The 21,846-nt window shown below is 40.3% G+C and overlaps 2 protein-coding genes across 10 annotated transcripts in view; both read right to left on the reverse strand.

Moving 5' to 3' along the window:
* Positions 1–7,064, reverse strand: part of nbeab (neurobeachin b) — a 408,640-nt gene extending 401,576 nt beyond the window's left edge. Inside the window, exon 1 of the mRNA XM_060888097.1 lies at positions 6,708–7,064. Within this exon, the coding sequence (XP_060744080.1) occupies positions 6,708–6,983 (276 nt within the window). The 5' untranslated portion in view covers positions 6,984–7,064. The remainder of the gene's footprint in view (positions 1–6,707) is intronic.
* Positions 7,065–11,598: 4,534 nt separating this feature from the next.
* Positions 11,599–21,846, reverse strand: part of stard13b (StAR related lipid transfer domain containing 13b) — a 113,308-nt gene continuing 103,060 nt past the window's right edge. For 5 of the 9 annotated variants that reach the window (XM_060888100.1, XM_060888098.1, XM_060888103.1 and 2 more), the window contains 10 exons: positions 20,234–21,516; positions 18,631–18,801; positions 18,303–18,462; positions 16,895–17,093; positions 16,585–16,798; positions 16,091–16,205; positions 15,454–15,693; positions 14,411–14,628; positions 13,432–13,608; positions 11,602–12,440 (listed from right to left, as the gene is read on the reverse strand). In XM_060888100.1, coding sequence (XP_060744083.1) covers positions 12,323–12,440; positions 13,432–13,608; positions 14,411–14,628; positions 15,454–15,693; positions 16,091–16,205; positions 16,585–16,798; positions 16,895–17,093; positions 18,303–18,462; positions 18,631–18,801; positions 20,234–21,516 — 2,895 coding nt within the window. In that variant the 3' untranslated portion in view covers positions 11,602–12,322. Of the gene's footprint in view, positions 12,441–13,431; positions 13,609–14,410; positions 14,629–15,453; positions 15,694–16,090; positions 16,206–16,584; positions 16,799–16,894; positions 17,094–18,302; positions 18,463–18,630; positions 18,802–20,233; positions 21,517–21,846 lie in introns of all 9 variants that reach the window. The other 4 variants (XM_060888104.1, XM_060888102.1, XM_060888099.1 and 1 more) reach the window with 3 other exon arrangements.

A 21,846-nucleotide genomic window follows, 5' to 3' on the forward strand; every position in this document is an offset into this window, starting at 1 on the left:
TACAGAAACATTTCTTGCAAATACGGCCACGGGTGTATAACGTTATCTTCTTCACCCTGTTCACCGAGTTCACCACTATCGTCTGGGTGGTCGTCTACGATATCGGGAGGTCCTCCAGTAGGTGCTTCCATGGCAGTTTCAGTTGTGCTTCCTCCTCCTTTGGCAACATTACGCTGAAATAGAGCGTGCGGAGGAGCGTAATGCGATCCAGGAGCAGTGATTCGCCAAACCTCCCTTATTGCAGTCGCACACATTTCTTCTGATTTTATTTTGTAGTAACGAATAACGAAGATGCTTAGTGGAAATACAGCGGAGTAAAAGTACACATTTTATCTAGGAAATGTAGTGGAGTAAAAGTGAAAGTTGACAGAAATTTAAATAGCGAAGTAAAGTACAGATACGTGAGATTTCTACTTAAGTACAGTAACGAAGTATTTGTACTCCGTTACATTACAACACTGGTTCTACTCAAGTTTGTTCCCAGCGTTTTTTCCCCCAAAAACCAATCATCCATCAAAGGGCACAATCACACATACACACAGGGTGGAAACGGGACTCAAACCCTCAACCCCAGAGGTTTGCGACAATTATGCTAACCACTAAACCATCCTAACATAAACTTTACCATTTTGACACATAATACTGTTCGTCTGTTTGATTATTTAGCATTTAAGTGACATTTAAAAAGAAAAAAAAAAACACAGCTTGTCATGTTACTGAGAAACTAAAAATGTTCCAGCTCTGATCATGAGTCAACATCACACACAATCACAGCAACAACAAAAAAAAAGCAGTGGATTAAAGAAAAAGTCAATTCCGTCCAGCACTGAATCTGCGGATCTATAATAAACAGGAGTGTCTGAAAAGCAAGAAAATTGATGCTGCCGCTGCTCACTCTGCTGATTTTTTTTTAAAGTGCGGGAATTCAAGCGAGGTAGCAATCAAAGCTGGAGCATGATTTCACATGTCTTATTTGTTAGGATTTGAGTCACTGAGTCAAAACTCTAAACGCGCCTCTAGAACGAGCGTTCCTGTTTTGCATTTTAGATCCTCAGTCCCAAGAGATCCGGAAACACAGATATTTCTTTTCACCTAGTACAGCAGAAGAAATCTGATGTTATTTCTCGTCTGCTACACAAAGATGAACGCTTTCGCCTGAACATGGCCTGAGGAGAACGTTGGGTCTCTTACGATACGGACGGAAAATTAAGGCATCAAAGTGACTCACGTCCTGGTCCTGGGCTGCCTGTAGGGATGCTACTCCATCCAAGTAATCACATTGAAATTAATCTGGATGCCAAATAGACGTGGTTGTTATTCACAACACTACCAGAAACCACAAAAACAGCTAGAGAAAGAAAAAATGCGATCTGGAGTGCAGCCACTTTTCGCTTGGCAGATTATCCAATCTATATGAGGAAAAATATTACATTTTTCCTTCCTTCTCTGCACGTTGGAGGTTTATTCCCTCTAGACGTTTCCTCTGGAGATGTTTGTTCCCAGCGCTGTGAGGCTGTGAGTGTGTGTTAGGGCTGTCAGTGCCTTGGCCCTCGGCATGCCAAAGGCTGTAAAGATGCTGCTCCCTGCTGAGACTAAATGGATTATAATTAATCTCTGGAGTCCTCAACAATCAGACGATGGATCTCCCGGCTAGGAGCGGTCCACAAATCTGGTCTTTCACCCATATGCAGGTGCAGAGAAGGTCAGGTACGATGTAGGACTGAGTATATCCACAAAATACACCCACAGAACCGTACAGGATGTCTACAGTGTAGTGAAAGGAAGATGTGTTAGCCTAGCGGGTATGGTATTGGTCTACCAATTGGAAGGTAGTGATTTTGGATCCCAGGTCCACCAAGCTACCACTGAGAATGCAAGTGTAAGTAGGTCTATATGGGTTGTTGTGGCTGTTGTCCTTTGACTGCTCCCTGTTCGGGGTCACACAGAGGACCATCCAGTCCGCATGTTTGATGTTGCCACAGGTTTTACACTGGGTGCCGGATTGAAAAATGCAAATTCTTCGACATCAAGTATCACTAATGCCCAGATACTATCCTTTCAATTTTTTGCAGTGCATCCTTCTTATGCACAATTTAACCCATTCTCAGGAGCACGAGTGGGATACGAAGCAAATAAACATCATAATATTTTTATGCATGACAAATTACTTTTGTAAATGCTTTATACATAAATCATGGCATGTCTAGCTTGATACAGTTGTACAGAAGCAAAACAAATCCCAATCTGAAACCCCACCGAATTCACGGTGCAAAATGTAGCTGGCTAAAAACATCTAACCTTATAAAGATTTAGCTTCGTAGTAGTGCATAAGAATGCACGTGTGGTCACTATTTAAACAGAAAAACATCCTAATTCTAGTAAATGTTCTGTCATGCCTCTGACTGCTCAATCTACCAGTGGCTAAACCCCTGAAGAAAAAAACACTCACAAACTTATAGAGTGTCAAATAAACACAAACTGTTATCTAGAAAATTATAAACTAACTAACAGAAATGGGAAAATGCCTGATTGCGATTGGTTCATCCTGTTGTGGTGTATGTGTGTTAAGTAAACAACTAATGAGTAACCATTTGTAAGTTACACATATTTGCACGTCTCGTAAGGAGTACAACCCAGAAATCCGCCCCCAGCTCCGCCTCAGAAAGAAAGTCTGTTCTTTCACTTTCTCCTTTGTCATTTTTCAGTTCAGTGGCTTTAAGTTGTATGTGCTTGTGTGCTTAAGTGCTTGGCTTCTGTTCCTGCCTGTAAGCTCAGTTTTACAGAAGTCTCTCAGTGTGTTATGGGCCCCGGGAGCCATTAGCTTAGTAACAGAAGCGTCATCTGAATGTCAACAGGCTCCTCGACGCATTTACTCCATCTGCTGCCTCTGGGATTCGAGTGAGAGACGGTCGTTCCTCAGCACGCTACATTATATCTGAGCGTTGTCAACTACAATATGTTTATTCACAAAGTCAAAACACACAAAGACAAAAATCTACTCTGTGCCATTATCAATTTCGAGATGTATTATTGTCAGCGATGCGGGGATAAAAACAGACCCAAATACAGGATAGCTAAAATAAACGGATTTATTAAATAAAAAAACACAAAACAGGAACAAAGACACGACCGAAGACATGACAAGACTTGACACGAGACGACAACAAGGATTCCGCGCTGCTAAAGGCAACGCGGCTCGACTGAATACTAATAACAATTAAACACATAAGGAACAGGTGTGCAAAGGCGCGGAGGAAGACACAAGGGCAGGGCTGACACGTAAACACAGAACATAAACAAAAGCACTTGGCCAAAGTCCGAGCTGGATCCTGACAATTATCAGTGGTTAGGTAAGAAATGATTCCAGTTTGTTGTTAAATGATTCTGAATTAATCTCTCTACATAGCGTTATAATTTATAAGATTTGTATTATTATTCATATCCATACAGTTGGACTAAGTGTTTTCCTGGTTTGGGTATCTTGGGAACACTGGGTGTGAGATGGGAATACACCCTGGGATCGAAGGGCATCGTATAAACTATAAACCATAAAGGAAAACCACATACTGTACACACTATAGACAATAACTCGAGCTCAGAATCAAAGCAGCACCAACACTATGCGCTGCACCAACATGTTGCTCTTATTTCTAATACTTTTAATGAAAAAACAAAAAACTGTCAATCAGCAGAAACCAAAAGCAAGTTATACTAAATAATAAATGGAAAATAAATTTTTCTGGCCAAAAATTAACAGTATTTTTGGCCAAACATACAAACAACCGTATGCTAGCGCATGTACTATGTGTATATGAGATGCAAGCCAAGCTAGAAAACAGATTCCAAAGCCTGAGTAACAGTTTGAAATGATCAGTCAGGAAGCTTGTTTTTCTGCGAATGAAATAAAATATTATGCAGATTTATATTTTGTTCATTTTTATCTTGTAATTGCAGTAACTGAGCTCAGGATCAAATCCTGTAGCTGTGAAGTGGCAACACTGAGCTCTGCTCCACCATGTTGCTCTTTAATTTCAATAAAAAAAACAAAAAAAAAACTGTTCAACCAGCAGAAACCTGAAGCAAGTTATACTAAATAATACACATAAAATTTTCTGAAACTGTATGCTGAGTGTATGCTAGGTGCAAATAGGATAGCTAGCAGACTCCAAATCATGCTCGTTAACAAAACACAAAAGTCTAAATAACAGTTTGACTACATGTTTACTGTGAAAGCTCGTTTCTGCATATGAAGCAAAATATGATGCAGATTTTTTATCTTGTGATTGCAGTAAATCAAGCTCACGATCAAATCCTGGAGCTTGAAGTGGCAACGTTACTCGCTACACCACCAGGTTTCACTTATTGCTAGTAGTTTCAATAAAAAGCAAGAAAACAAGGTGTTGAAACTCGAAGTTTCTCTCACTCTCACTTACTCACTCATTTTCTACCGCTTATCCGAACTACCTCGGGTCACGGGGAGCCTGTGCCTATCTCAGCCAACCCATCGCAGGGCACACACACACACTCTCATTCACTCACACACTCACACACTACGGACAATTTTCCAGAGATGCCAATCAACCTACCATGTATGTCTTTGTACCGGGGGAGGAAACCGGAGTACCTGGAGGAAACCCCCAAGGCACGGGGAGAACATGCAAACTCCACACACACAAGGTGGAGGCGGGAATCGATCCCCCAACCCTGGAGGTGTGAGGCAAACGTGCTAACCACTAAGCCACCGTGTCCCCCCTCGAAGTTTCTATAATACTAAAATAAATGTTTGTTCAAAATACAGTTTTTTTTGGCCATACATCAAAAACATATGCTAGCATGTATGCTATTTGTAAATAGCTAAGCTAGCTAACGGACTCCAAAATCTGAATGACAGTTTAACTAAATGAGAGGCATTATTCAGTAACTTTTTTTTCGTATGAAACAAAATATGATGCAGGTTCTTACCTCACAACTTAATATCTCTCAAGCACATCTTTGTTTCTCCAAACTAAGTTATTTCTATACAACTGTCTTTTTTTCCTCACAGTTACTTTTTAATATCTCACAACTGTGACTTCTATTTCCAACAACACGCCAAAGCATATCCAACAGCGTGTAAACACAGGGATAATATCTTAACTCCAAGCTTTATATACAGTATGAATTTTTCCCAGAACTCCATAAGGCATTCAGTGACATCTCGCCACGTCACACCGCACCTATATTTAAGAGCAGCGAACAGAAGGAACATCTGCGGCTTAATCGCTAGATTGTCACATCAGCTCACAGTTTCAGCTCTCGAAAAGAAACCAAGCTTACAGAAGCGCTTTGATAAGAGCATCAAGGACAAATTCAGCATTGTCAGGAGCAGTGGAGCAGTGCGAGATGCCACATGCGACAATAACACGAAACGTAGATCACCAAAATTGCCATCTAAAAAAATTGTTTGAGATGATCATCAGATTACTGTGTCAATTTCAGGAAACAATGAAACTTACAGATTCTGTCCTGATTTCTTTTGGTTTTCTCTGTCTATGCTCACGAGTTTAAGTCTTGTATCTCTAGTAGATAGGTCATATTATTTGAAGTGACTGGAGTGTGTGATTATATCTCATTAGATGAGTTTGTGCTGGACCCTAATGTACACTCACCGGCCACTTTATTAGGTACACCTGTCCAACTGCTCGTTAACGCAAATTTCTAATCAGCCAATCACGTGGCAGCAACTCAATGCATTTAGGCATGTAGACATGGTCAAGACGATCTGCTGCAGTTCAAACCGAGCGTCAGAATGGTGAAGAAAGGTGAAGAAATGCCTTGTTGATGCCAGAGGTCAGAGGAGAACGGCCAGACTGGTTCGAGCTGATAGAAATGCAACAGTAACTCAAATAACCACTCGTTACAACCGAGGTATGCAGAAGAGCATCTCTGAACACACAACACATCGAAAATTGAGGCAGATGGGCTACAGCAGCAGAAGACCACAACGGTACTAGTAAGGTGTACATAATAAAGTGGCCGGTGAGTGTGTATATTTAAATGAAAAAAAAACAACAATGTTAGGATTAATAATGATAGTAATAAAAAGTAGAAAGGCTTCAAATTAAATTTGCATGTGAGTACGTGAGACGTTACATGTGAGGGTGAATTTCAACGTGTCAAAACCCTAGAAGAAATAAGGGAACAAAACACCACGTCACAAAACTAACGTGTGAAAAAAATCTTGTGAAGAAATCACGTGCAGAAAAACAAATACGGATCAAATGTGAATCAAGTGTGTGACCCACAGTGACTTTAAACTTGAGATGTAAATGAGTAAATAACAGCTACATGTTTGTCTACTTTGCTCGGATTTGTGACTCAGAACACAAATAGTATATAATATAATAGATTTTTTTCATACTAAAGATAAATAAATAAACATCTTAACAAGTAACAAGTCCAAGGTACAGTGCTGTGTGTGACTCTATGAGCTCAGCAGGTGATCCTTGAGCATCAGTGTGTGTTGCGTGTGAAAGTTAAGATACCTGGTAGGCCGACACGCTTCTAGGTGTGTGTGTGTGTGTGTGTGTGTGTGTGTGTGTGTGTGTTTGTGTGTGTGTGTGACACTGCTATAGTGTGCAGGATTAGATTTACACTTCACATTCCTGCTGATGTATTTACATGGAGAGCGCATGAGGGCGGTCGCAGGGCGCGGATCATCCACTCACCAGATTCAGCACCGTCTCCGCGATGTCTCTGTCGCTCACCTCTCCGGCTCGGATGAGACCCGCAAGCACAGCGAACTTCGTCCTGATGTTGCGGATGGGTACCGCGGGGTTAAGCGCGCCGGACGCCAGGAGCACGGAACCGGAGCACGCAGACCCCGCAGCAGACCCCGACGCAGCCGTCTCGCCCGTGACGGAGCCCGCGGCCCCGCGCTGCTGCAGCTGCTGTCCGCGGCCCGGAGCGCACAGCGCCGTCTCACTCGCCATCATCATCATCATCCGCACCTGTGTCTTACAGGCAGCACGACACCATCCGCACCGGTCCCGGAAACAGAATGATCTTTGGAAGAAATTTCTAGAAGCAGCCAAATTCTAACAGAGGCTTAAATTAAAAGACACAGACGTGGACAGATCCGAGTCCTTGTGCGGTTTGTGGTTGGCTCGGGACGCGCTTCCTCTCTGAGAGCCACTCAATCTCTAGATGGATGATTCATGGAGGAATCGGTTCTTTACGAATGACTCTCTTGAATCTGTATCGGATGGATTGATTAGAAAGAACGAACGGACACTCTTATTAGTAGTAGAGGTAATAATAATAATAATAATAATAATAATAATAATAATAATAATAATAATAATAATAAAGCAGGAGTTTCTGCTTCACAGTTCCAGATAAGGTTCCTGTGTGGGTTTCTCATATTCTCCTCCATGTCCATGTGGGTTTCATCTGGGTTTTTTTTGTTTTCTCTGGTCTATATGTAGCATTTTAGATATTGACCATTATATCCACTACACTATTATATTGCATGATGATATATATCCTGAAGGGGAAGTGGTAGTAATAAAGATATGACAATATAAACTATGATTCTGAGAATATTTCTAAGCCTTTTCTATCTTCAGTCTATGTAGCATCTAAGCATTTGACTATTATTCCAAACATACACTAATAAAATATTCCAAATAAAGCATTAGACTCTTTACAAATAAAGTTTTTCTCTCTTCATGGCAATTACATTCTGGATTTTGTGATAGCTTACATATAAACAAAATGAAACTAATTTCTAGAGCATTTCACATATGCATTACAAAGTCATGCTTTCTCTAAAGACAAAATGAAAAGAGAATAAATGTTATCCAGAAACAACGTTTTATCCTACAATAAAACTTCTCTAAACCTAATGAATGAAAACCCACTCAATTCGATTCACTGAACCGGCTCGATTTGAGGGAATCGAGTTTGTGAAGTGAGTCGTAAAAGCCATCTGTAAGAGCAGGTCTGACCTGACTGCTTTAGCAACACGCCCTCTATATGCAGCTGAGATCTGAGCTCTGTCATCCTCCACACTTCACTAACACACCTTCACTTTCACCCTGGAGAAATAGAATACACATTAACACATAACCCATAAACAATTTACACATCATCAACACCACTTATCTAGACATCAATGCACATAGACTGGTAAAAAATAAATGAATTAGTAATCATTTAATTTAGTAATCATTTATTTAAATCACAATAAATATCCAAAATTAAATTTGATCCTTTTTATTTCCTGATTTTATAAATAATAACATAAAATATTATAATGATATATTTGCCATCTCTAAATTGTCTATTATGTAAATTGTGTGTGTGTGTGTGTGTGTGTGTGTGTGTGTGTGTGTGTGTGTGTGTGTGTGTGTGTGTGTGATGAGTTGGCTGTCAGTGTGTGATGACCTGGATAGACTCCAGCTTCACTGTGACCCTGTGTAGGATAAACGCTACAGAAAATGGATGGATGCATATTAAATGATAATGTGGTGCCTCACAATTCCAAGTCATCTGGTTTAATCACCAGCTCCTCCCGACTCCCAAAAATATGCTAGGAGTGGTTTTAATCCGTCTCTAGGTGTGAATAAGAGTGTGCATGGATGGACTACTGTACAATGTCTTCCAGAGTGTATTTCCACCTTGTGCTCATTGTTTTGGGGATAGAGTACAGATTAACTTCTATTATATAAAAATCACATTATTATTATTATTATTATTATTATTATTATTATTATTATTATTATTATTATTGTTATTATTATTGTTATTATTATTATATAATTATTGTTTTGTTGTTGTTGTTGTTTATTTGTTCAAAGCAGTAGTAGTAATATTGGTAGTAGGATTTTTATTAGAAAATCTAAAACTGAGCTACAGAATGCAGGAAAAAATGAATTAATCGAGAAAAAAATAGAAGTGACTACAATTAAACATAAAAAAAACTTTACCATGTACTGTGTGTGTGTGTGTGTGTGTGTGTGTGTGTGTGTGTGTGTGTGTGTGTGTGTGTGTAAGCATAAGGATATGTCAGACCGAGTCACTGTTTAAACACTATGAGTCGCTCAGTACTTTCTGTAGTGAGCTTTAAGAGCTCAGGAATATTAGCCTGAGTTAAGTGTCACACCTGCTATAAAGACGTGAATGCATGTGCATAATCATGCTGTATGTACTGCTAACAGTACATTGCACTGCCAAAGCTGCCCATGGATCTAACACAATTAACATGGATAAAGTGTTTTGTTTCTTTTTATGCTGAAGTCATTTGAGCAGCTGACACATTGCCATGACATGACTGCCTGCATGAGATTAAAGCCTTCCTTCTCAAATTGGCCCTGCACTAATTTTCACTTGAACTTGGCAGGTAGGCAGAGAAGAACCCACGTCCTGTTATTAATTAACTGCCTTCTTTTTGCTTGTCTCTCAGCTGTGAGCTTGTGGTTGTGTTATTCTCTAGACTGATGTTTTCAGAAACCTCAGAATGTGAGAATTTTAAGAGTTTGTGTCATATGGTTGAGAGATTGAGCCTGGATTATTAATATTTAATCCCACACATCTTTGTATTATAAAGTACTTGAACACTGACTGTATGTTTTAAATAGGAAAAATGTGTTGCATTACAAATTGGACTCGAATATAAGACTGTGTCATTAAAATTAGTCATCCTTGTTGACTCAGGCGTTTAAAAAAGTTTATTCAGTCCTGAGGTACACCACTAAAATTACAAGCATATGTGGAAAATATTCTTATAATATTCAAAAAAAAGTATATTTTGATTACATCAAGCCAGTTACACACACACACACACACACACACACACACCAGTTTTGTAGATATATAATATATAATAATATATATAACATTTCCCTGCACTTCCCTTTGCAAAGCAATTATAGAGCAGCGTATAAATCCGAGACAGGTTAACAGCGCCATCTAGCGTATATTATTATATTATTAATTAATTAATTTATTTTATTTTGTCTGTTTCACCAAAAAACCTGTCACACACACACACAGCCTTGTTCTGACTACTTAAAAAAAATCAGATTAAATGAATCAGCGAATCAATACTTCTTCCTTACCAAAAAAAATAAAAATAAAATCAGCGATTCAGTGAATCAGTTCAGCCTTGTAGTCACTACTAATATATCAGTGATTTGGTGTATAAATTCATAGCCTTGTAGTCACTACTAATATATCAGTGATTTGGTGTATAAATTCATAGCCTTGTAGTCACTACTAATATATCAGTGATTTGGTGTATAAATTCATAGCCTTGTAGTCACTACTAATATATCAGTGATTTGGTGTATAAATTCATAGCCTTGTAGTCACTACTAATATATCAGTGATTTGGTGTATAAATTCATAGCCTTGTAGTCACTACTAATATATCAGTGATTTGGTGTATAAATTCATAGCCTTGTAGTCACTACTAATATATCAGTGATTCAGTGAATCGGGTCTTAGCCTTATAGTGACTACTAAAAAATCTGTGATTCACTTCTTGGCCTTGTAGTCACTGCTAAGAAATCAATGATTTGATGAATCAATTCTAACCTTGTAGTCACTACTAATATTCCAGTGATTCAGTGGATTTTTTCTTAGCCTTGTATTCACTACTAATATATCAGTGATTTAGTGAATCACTTATTAGCCTTGTAGTCACTATTAATAAATCAGTGATTCAGTGAATCACTTCTTATTTTAGTCTCTGGTCCATCTGCTTGGATGGGCACACAGGTGACTTTGTTGTATCATTCTGTAGTTCTGCCTCTGAACACAAGGAAAGGGAAGAACTTAATCTTTATACACAGATATAGTGAATCAGTTCTTAGCCTTGTAGTCACTACTAATATATCAGTGATTCAGTGAATCACTTCTTAGCCGTGAAGTGACTACTGACAAATCACTGATTCCGTCAAGCACTTCTTAGACTTTAGTCACTACTAAGAAATCAGTGATTCAGTGTATGGATGAAATAAGTCTTGAACTGAGGGGGCACGGTGGCTTAGTGGTTAGCACGTTCGCCTCACACCTCCAGGGTTGGGGGTTCGATTCCCACCTCCGCCTTGTGTGTGTGGAGTTTGCATGTTCTCCCCGTGCCTCGGGGGTTTCCTCCGGGTACTCCGGTTTCCTCCCCCGGTCCAAAGACATACATGGTAGGTTGATTGGCATCTCCATAGTGTGTGATTGTGTGAGTGAATGAGTGTGTGTGTGTGTGTGTGCCCTGTGATGGGTTGGCACGATGGGTTGGGTGTATCCTGCCTTGATGCCCGATGACACCTGAGATAGGCACAGGCTCCCCGTGACCCGAGGTAGTTCGGATAAGTGGTAGAAAATGAGAGAGAGAAGTCTTGAACTGAATTAACATCTGTCAACCCTGGAGGATCTACATGGAGGTGATTCTGTATTCTGTAATGATCGGTATATAAAGCCTCAATTGTAGATTCCTCTGTGTAAATATACAGGAGATATACAGTAATGTACTGTCACTTTGAAATAAAGAAATACAGCACAGGTATAAAAAAAAATTGCCCAAATAATAGACACAAGCAGTTATTTATAATTAATTTATGTATAGTTTATTAAAAAGACATTGTCTCTGACTTGTCCTCTACGTAATCCAGTACTACAAGAGCAGGCCTGAGAAAGTCAAACCCAAGTCATTTTTTTTTTTCATTTTTTTTTTACAAAGTTAAAATAAAATACAATAAAATAACACCCATTTCTCAGACAAACACAGAACGATCCACAAGGAGAAAGGCAAAGTAAAACCAGCTTACATCTGAGTAACATTCTGTACCGTGTAAATCACGTTGATATCAGTGCAAATGAGATATCAAGAGACAAAACGGCCAAATGCTCTGATAAAACACGCTCTGTACAGGTCACATGTGAGTATACATGTGAACACACACACGCATACACACAAACACACAGAATACAAGAACACACATGTGACTGTGCGGCATATGTGTTCGAATATAGCTTTGAATTAAAAAAAAAAAAGGACATGCTTCCCAGAAGCATTTAAGAGCTTAGATGTTGTATACATTGTATAAGATTATGTGCACAGCAAATATGTACCAATAGAATTAATTATAATACGAATAATGCTAATTACAAATAATACAATATTACAAATAGACGTACAACATGAACGCTAAGGTACACTGGCAAGATGTTGATTTTATGTATTTGTTTATATATATTTATGTGTCACAGCATTGGCTGAAGGGTGTCCCGGGTGTTGGGTTTCCTTCACTGAGATGTCCGTTCATGCAGAAAGGCATTACAGGACTCAGATTTTAGTCTCTGGTCCATCTGCATGGATGGGCTGGAAGGAGTTGCGGATGCGGGCGGCTTCTGCGGCACACAGGTGACCGAATGCTTTGTTGTACCATTCTGGAGTTCTGCCTCTGAACACAAGGAAACAGAAGAACTTATTTATACCGTACACACAGGTTAATCTTTATACACAGATATACTGTATGCAATACTATCCATTTAAAAAAAGTAATATGGTTTCACATGGAGGTCAAGGACAGAGACTGGACTAAAGGACGCAAAGACAGGTCTTAGGCTAAACTATTAAACTGGGCCAATAAAAACATGGAACAAAGTTCTCTGTAGCATCGTGGACACTTAACGTACACTTCACCAAAAAGATAACACACAAGAGTGTTTAAATAGATTAAACAGATATATATTAACAGGAAATGACCACACAGGGGTGAAGACAGGACATAAATAAAAGCACATTCCAACATTAACAAACAAAAGACAAAGCAGAAAGTAAACGGAAGTTAATTCGCGCAAAGGAGCTAACAGGTTGCTGCTCGCGCTACAGCGCAACTGCAATATTAGCAGAAATGCTAGCTGTTGTATGTGAGTAAACAATTATATGTAAATAATTATTGTTGTATGTCAGAATACAACATAAACAGTAGCATAAACTATGTAATGTTAGCAATTATTGTACTAAAGTTCGAAAATGAGCAAATGTATGTGATATTAATCAATGTCCAATCATAGTGTGGTGTGAAATATTCAGTAACTATAGCATTAGCTATTACAGTTTATTACTGCCTTTGCATTTAATTAACAAGATTTATTTATATGTATTTATTATTTATTTAATAAATAAAAATTTATCTAGAAATATATATAAATTATTATCAGCTATACTACTATCGAATGGTGTACGATTAGCAAAAACATACAGTATGTAATTAAAACTGCAAAAACATGCAATATTAGCAATTAATTATTAATAATAATGATGAAGTACTGTATTTAATAATATCCGTTAACACATACTGACTTACGGTTAACATTATTGTGATAGAATTAGCAAAAAGAAAAGGTTGTGATTAGAACTTAGCATATGTACTCAGAGTGCGTACTCACTTGAGATCCACTCTGCAGATGTGCGTGAGCCGTGATTTGCCCGAGCCGCAGGGTTCCAGCAGGTAGCCAGACTCAAGCACAATGCCCCTGATGCCACCTATGAGAGGACACTCGTCATGCTCGATGGAGACGGACACGAGGGAGCATGCTCCCCGAGGTAAATCTGTCCTCCACGACCTAAAAGTAAACACACAGCAAACGGACAGAATGAAGATGTGCTGAGGTTGATTTATACGCTTAGCCAGTTACTCATCTAAAACATGTAAAAATTTTGGTTTATTTTTATAAAGGTTGGCAACAATTCTGTAGATAATTATATTCATGGAGTAACTAGGATAAAAGTATACATTTTAATATACTTAGAATTACTTTTTGGGGCTTTTTACACCTGGTCACTTCATGTGTTTTCTGTGATCTGATAGCTATCCGATGGTAAAAAGACCAGGTCTAAATGCCCTCCGAAACGTTTTCGAGACGGATATAAATCCGATGGTTCAAACCACTTCAGGAGGTGGTCTGGGACGCGTTTCAGATGAAACTGGACAGGTGTAAATGAATGTGGTTGTTCAAGCCACATACGTCAGCGCTGTACTCCTCCCAAACGGAAGTACGTCACTCGCAGGTGATCTTTCACCCAGGTGTCTCGTTGGGTCTTAAAATGCACTGCTGCTGCCAGCGAAAATGCAGCGAACAGTAAATGCTGTTTTTTGTAGCAACCGCATACACCAAGGTGTGTTCCGTTTCAATTACCCCGGAAATGAGGTAAAATATATTTGCATTTTGGGCGGGAGTAGAAAGAGCGGATTGATATTCGATTCAAGACGCATTTATGTGGCCTGATGTAAATGGAACAGTTTTAACAAATCAGATAGCTATCGGATCAGAGAAAAACACATGAAGTGACCAGGTGTAAAAAGGCCCTTAGTAAATATCACCTGTGACATCAGGAGATTATCAGTGAGAGTGAGTTATGACGTACCTGAGCACTACAAAATCCCTGCTAGGGTGCGGGGGCATGCGGTTCAGAACGTATTGGAAGATCTCAGTCTGCTTGTCAAGCACTTCACACACTCTCCACTGCAGCAGATCAACATCCCACAGGTGGCGCTCTCGCAGTATGCGGTTCAACACTACAGATGGAGGAGCCTCCACCTCCACTGAGACACGCCAACGCCGCAATGGGTTCCCATCACCTACCTGCAGGGCAACAGGACATTTCACACACATAACCTTGAGTAGTGATTCAGTGACTCGGTGAATCAATACTTAACCTTGTCTGCTAACCAAAAAGTCTGTACACAGTGAATCAGTCAAACAATCCACTTAGCCTTGATCTAGAAAAACATCTGTAATTCAGTGACTTATTGAATCAATACAAAGCCTCAATCAATAAATCGTTCAATCAATATAAAGATGTTTTGCTACCAAAACAACAGTGAAGCAGTGAATCAGTTCTAAGCCTTGTACTCGCTACTAATAAATCAGTAAAAATAAATAAATAAATAAATAAAAATATCAGATATTCAAGGAATCATTCAATCAATACTCAGCCATGTCTAATTTAACATAAAATCTGTGATTCAGAGAATCAATCAATCAGTACTAAGCCTTGTTTTGAGTACTAAACATCAGAGATTCATGAAATCAGTGGATCAATGTTTAACTGTGTTTTTAACCAAAAATCATCAAATTAGTAAATCAAATCTAGCCTTGTACTTGGTACTAATCAGTCAGTAATTCAGAGAATCAGTGAATCAAAATGTAGCCTTGTTTTGACTACAAAAAATCTGAGATTCAAAGAATCAGTGAATCAATACTGATTCCTTAGCCTTCTTCTTATCAGAAAATCAGTGATTTTGCAAATGCTTTTTCTGCTAAAAAAATAACTATAGCCTCATATAACTGACTTATATTTGAGGTAAAAAAAAATCTAGACTCAGCTTTTTCAGCTACCCTCTTATCTGTGACCCCTAAAGGGAGTATACTAAGCCAGAACAAACATGCCCGAGTCTCCATCCCTACCTTTTTGTATGCGAGTTCAGTGTTGTCGGAGCTTTGGCAGGACACCCAGCCCTTGGCTTTGTCTCGTGCCTCCTTGAGCAGAACTTGAAGTCGGGACTCTAAGTGCACAGGCCAGGAGCCTTCGTCCTCTTCTTCTTCATTGTGCTGCTGCTGCTGCTTACACAAGTCCTCCAGCGTCGGGGCCTGAAGGTCAGCCTCCACGTACGAGTTCCTCGACTGAGTCACCATTTCATGGGGAATCTGAGGGTGGGAGAGACAAAAAGCTATTTGTTTCCCAGAAATAACATCAAGTGTGGGTCATTCTGAGGGAAACATATTCATTTCTGTAGCTTAAAGGTCACACTGAATACCGAATACGTATTTATATTTGATAGACAAGATGGTTATTTGTTGCAAAAATTTTAATATGTAATAATATTAAAAATGTTAAATTTTCATGAGAATATTATAAGAAAGCAGGAGATTTAATTAAATATCAACGTAGCTTTCCTAACTATGCCTCCAGATAAAGTAGTTTTTCAAACTTCACCCCTTTTTCACTACATTGGTCAAGAACCTATTAGCCACATCCAAACAAATCAATGCCATGATCTGAGGAACCACAAGAACGAGACAGACAGAGAAAGAACGAGCTCACCTCAAATAGCCGGTTACACTCTGTGATCATATGTGCCAAGCCTTGTGTGGCGGCCAGGTTCTCATTCAAGTCCTTTTGGTCAGGTCTTCCCGTGGCGTATTTCTTTTGCATGGTTCTTTAAAGAAGCAAAAGCAGAACTTTGATTTTTAATAAACTCAAATAACTATGGAACGCCATTTGATAGCAATATTAAATACATAAAAGTCCATAAAAGCTTTTAAAGTCCACCAAAATTCAACCAAAACACATCTGAGGAAATAGCATCTTAATGGAAATATTGTTTATCTCGAGGCCTGAAACTATAGGCAGGTTTTGTTATAGGAAACCATAACAAATATTACCACCCTGTTTCCATCAAATCCACTCAACAATAATCTGGCAACTCTTGGAGCTGTAAGCTACATACAAGTAAATTTTAATCATCTGAATAGCACACACACACGCACAGGTTTCTATGTAACCTGAATACAAGAACCTTTCCCCATGTAACCCACCTTGGAGAGAGATTTTCCTTCTTCAGGATATTGAGGTGAAAAAGGGAGGGTGCTAAACAGACGGCGATATTCATGGGTGTCATCTGATTCTCCTGCACAGAGGAAGTAACATCACTGAGGAAGCACAGCAAGGTTTGCAGGACTTCTCTGTTCTCATCGGACATCAGCATGATGGCTGCCTGGACTGCCTGCAACCGCTGGTCCTTAGGCACGTCTACAAAGATATAAAGAAAACAAAATATATATTTCGATCATGGTAAATGCAGGTTGTTTGTTAGTGAATACTACATGAATAAGTTCATTTCCTTACATTGGTAAATATGAAGGAAAGTTTCTCCCAGTTTGCTGGTGAGGAGTGGCTCAGGAAGATCTCTGAAGAACTGCTTGACCATGTCGGCCACATCGTAGGCGGACTGGTCCTCATAATTCACATCCTCCGGAGAGTTCTCGTTCATCTGCCTGAGAGCCTGGATGCGAGATTTCACTCCAGACTTGCGGAAAAGTCCCACCTAGAGATTTGATAAGACGCCGAATTAACGGTGAGACCAGCGATCTCATACAACATACTGTATGCGTGCGGCTCTTAAAAATAGTTTTAGCAAAAACTGTGTATTTCTGCCTTAGCAACTTTAAGAAACCTTAAATATATTTCACCAAAACAATATGGCAATGTTTTTGTGTTTCTCTTAATTTTACGCAGGCTTCAAACAGCAAGTAAGAAGCTAGTTTAACAAAAAGTAGTAAAAACAGAAAAAAAAAAAACTACAGTAGCTATGTGTGATTTTCTCTTGCAGGGAATGTTACACTTTGTCATGTATGCCATGTGTTGAACAAAACTGACAATAGCTTAATCAATTCAGTTTGCAATCAGATTCTGTCTGTCAAATGACCTACACTGCTCAAGCACTGCACAACAGCTGTAAACTAGAACGTACATTTCCTGTAGAAAATGTGAATGGTGCTTGCACATGGCAAATCCCGGAGGCTAGTCGAGACGAGCATGTGAAGTCATCTGAATACTCATGAGGAAGTTTTCCTCATTGTGCTGAGTGTTTTGGTATGTCACATGTCCATGTTGTGCTAATTTTTTATATTCATGTGACATCACGTGACATCACGTGACGTCATAAAAATACCCGTGAGGAAGTTCCCCTCATTGTTCTGAGTGTTTTGATATGTCACACGTCCATATTTTAAAAAGTTTTTTGATTTTGCATATTTTGGGGGCGGGGCACAACCGGAAGGCCAGTCGGTACACCAATTTAAATTGTTGTTCAGAGTATCACCCTAAAGGAGCTGGCCGAGTCTGGTGTAGATAGTTCAAAAGCTTGCCGAGTTATAAACCTCCAAGTTTATAATGAGAGTCTATGGGAAAAAAGTACCGGTACTCGGATCCCTTATAAAAGTCATAGCACACCTCTCCTCAATGAGCCGGTCAATTTGACACGTCATTCATGGGTCTAGGACAAAAGCTACGGGACAAGTTACGCGCCGAAGTTTTGTCCGGCACAATAGTAATAATGTTGCTTTGCAAGCACCATTAATAAGATTTTCTCCCATTTCACTTTTGGTACCAGATTTAAGAATGCTTGTACTTTACTTCTGGTTGACACTGTACACATATCACAAGGTGAAAGGTTTTCCCAGACTACCGCATATATTTCGAGATATTGTTGGGCTGGATGGAGTATGAATTTAAACAAAGTGTGTTAACAAACCTGGTCAAGACACTGGCTCCTGAGGTAGCGTAGAGCCTGCTGGAGGCCCAGAGGTAGAGGCTGACCGAAGCGCTGGACGTGCACGATGAGAGGAACACCAAACACGTTCTTATCTTTATAATCAGGAACTTTCATCCGCTTCATGAACTTTGGCACTGACCTGCATCACAGAGCATGGTTTCATAAATTGATGCATTTCAAATTCCACTTTACTACAACAAAAAGATACCAGAGATCTCTTGATATGTTCTTATTATTGTTTTTCCTCATCTTTCAGCAGAACCAATGTACTACCAAATCTTAACATTTTACAAATCCAAATTCTTACCAGGTCCAGCCATGCTTGTTAGACAGTGAGTACTTTTCCATGATGGCGGTGAGGCGCAGTAGAGAGAACCTCTGCAGGAGGCTGAGCTGTCCAGCTGACTGGTTGGTGATCTGTAGAGAAGCCATTGAATGGCTGAGGCGGTTGGAGATCTGGAAACTCGGCCATCGCAAACTGAATACAGAACGGGAATTTAATTTTAGTATAATTTTAGAAGCTGTGGTGGAAGGTGGTATCATACAGATGGACAATACATTCCAAACTTTATAATCACAGAGGTGGACCAGAGATCATTTCCTGTAACCACACCCACATTTGAGAACACTTTGAGAACACATTAAAAAATTCTAGAAAATGTGTATGTAGAATTTCCATCACCCTCCTGCTCCTTTAACCATCAAAAGGAGCCCTAGAAAAGTACCTAGAAGATAGGTACCCTTAGTTATCCAAATAACCCATTTGAAACCCTGCTTTTTTAGTTTGTTTTCATTTCCCTTCTTCAGACTTGGAGCTCTTTGCCCTGAGGTTCCAGTATGTTTAGTGACAACTCTTTTGAGCCCAGAAGCAGTCTAAGGAACCTTTGCCCTTTTGAAAGTTATAGTCTTGGGTGCACGTCCACATGTGTGGGAGCCACCTTCCCTCACTGCAGCATATTGAGTTATACTGTATGGTTGGTTCAGCTTTACCTTCCTCTTTCAAGTTTTGTGACGATGGTCAAAGGTAACCGGAGGAGATGCGACATCTTAGTGAAGTGTAAAACAAACGTTTTATTGGAAAGTACTTAGCTCATCATTGTGGTATAAGTGCACCCACTGAGAGCATTCTGAATCGCCTGCCTACAAAAACGTCTTATAAGAGAGCAGCTCCTTGATTGCAGGTATTCCGATAAGTGGACAAGCCATGCATATAGACATTGCTGTTACAAACATTCATTCATTCATTCATTCATTCATCTTCTAACACTTATCCGAACTACCTCGGGTCACAGGGAGCCTGTGCCTATCTCAGGCGTCATCGGGCATCAAGGCAGGATGCACACTGGACGGAGTGCCAACCCATCGCAGGGCACACACACTCATTCACTCATGCAATCACACACTACGGACAATTTTCCAGAGATGCCAATCAACCTACCATGCATGTCTTTGGACCGGGGGAGGAAACCGGAGTACCCGGAGGAAACCCCAGAGGCACGGGGAGAACATGCAAACTCCACACACACAATGCGGAGGCGGGAATCGAACCCCCAACCCTGGAGGTGTGAGGCGAACATGCTAACCACTAAGCCACCGTGCCCCCCCGTTACAAACATTGCCTTTCCATTTTGGTACCAAAGTTAAATACCAAAAACAGCAAACAGAATGTAGTGCCTACCATATTGCAAGTACATTAGAATTTTATGTAATTGCTAAACTGATCCATGGTTCAAAAGAAATTGTACATGTAATCAAACCATCCCCCAAACAAGCCCAGAATCAGTACTGGATTGGAAACAAGTTTGAAAATGCTCAAAGAATGTTATTTTAATATGTGTAGTTGAAGAACTGAACCAGTATCAGTAAATCCAAACCAGTTTTAAAAATACATTCAAAGCTCTAAATCTTACCGATTTGGCCTGGTGAGGGAAGCTCCAACTCCAGAGTCTCTCCTCTCTCTAATTCCTGTAGATTCAGTTTCATTAAGTGAAACACCATCCCTGTCCCCATCACTGGGAGTAACCTTCCCCTCCAGCACAGAGTGACCCTCCAAATCTAGCGTGATGTGACTCGAGGACTGCATGTTCACCTGACTTTTCCCATCCTGCTCCACCATGCTCTTTGCCACACTATCTCCTGTAGGCAAAACATTCTTGGACCAGTGATCTACAATCTGCTGCAGGCCATTCACATGCTGTAGAATATCATCCAAGTGAGGGAACAAGTCCTCATTTTTTAAATCGATGAGGTCTCCGGTGCTGGCATAGAGGTGTGAGCCAGGCACATTGTCGTAGATGCTGATGCGGCTGCCACGTGAGCAGCATTGTGTAACAGGTCTCTGCTCTTTTATGCTTGGCTGACGCTGGGCTTCAGAAACCCTGTTGAGAGGTACAGCTGTGGGTGAGAGACTCTCAATGGAAAGAGCTTTGGGGAAGGTTCCAGGCTTGTGGTCTTTCGGGATGTGCACTACCAGATCTTCGTAAGAGCGGAATTCATTGCGTTTACCCTGAACAATTCCGGAGAAGACATCCAGGTCATCCAAATACATGCCACTGCGCTTGTGCTCAGCACGATGGGCTTTGCGTTCCTTCAGACTTGGAGTACTGACGGTGCTTCCCCCAGATTGGCTGCTGCTACCTTCGCTGCTCGAGTGTGAATTCAAGACACCATGGCCATTAATCTCCACACACTGGAGAGCCTTCAAGGCCTGAGGTTCATGCTGAAGAGTAGGGGCACTGATCACCAAAGTCTTGCACCCATTTTCTGCTCCCTCACGTGACCGCAGAGTCTCCATGCGTCGCAGGAAGTCCTTGGCCCGTGTCCGGCCCAGCTTGCCATGCTTGACAGGAAGTGAGGAGTAGCTAGGATGGTCTGAGGAAAGATGGCCAGTCCCTAGCTTGGGCATGGCACTTGAGTCTGAGCAGGCACGGCGTGAGCTGTCTGAGTCGTCTGCACTGTGAGCTTGGACTCCTGTGCTTCCACTGCTGCTTTCGCTGTGCAAAGATGAGACGTCAGGTTCGCTAAGGTCTGTCAGGACACTCTCGCTGCTGGGTGTGGCCCGAAGAACTGACTCCTCCCCTGGCTCTCTGGGCCCCGCCTCATCAAGGAGACGGGACCAGCGACGACTGCTCCATTCAAAGGTCCATTTGTCACTAATTGCAAACAGGTCATCAGAATCCGAGTCCTCGCTCTGCTGGAACAAGTAAGTGCCGATATTAACATGTACACTTAAAACCAATTAAGACCTAGAAGACAATTTGAAAATGAAATCATTTTAAACCTTCTCAAGATGTTATACTTAAAACTGTCTTAGAATTAATTTAGGAAGGACATAATAATTTGTGGTAGATGCTTTTGCTTTAGATCACAAATATCCAGTTGATTTCAGAGATCTGCAAAGATGGAAGTAAATCACACTGATGACCATTTTTGTGGGTTAACACAAAGACAGTGTAGACAAATTAAATGAAAAATTTAACACAATGTATGTTTCCTTACTCAAAGGAAATACACCTAGAAGCTC

This window comes from Tachysurus vachellii, chromosome 15 (assembly GCF_030014155.1).
Source record: "Tachysurus vachellii isolate PV-2020 chromosome 15, HZAU_Pvac_v1, whole genome shotgun sequence".
Lineage (NCBI taxonomy): Eukaryota > Metazoa > Chordata > Actinopteri > Siluriformes > Bagridae > Tachysurus > Tachysurus vachellii.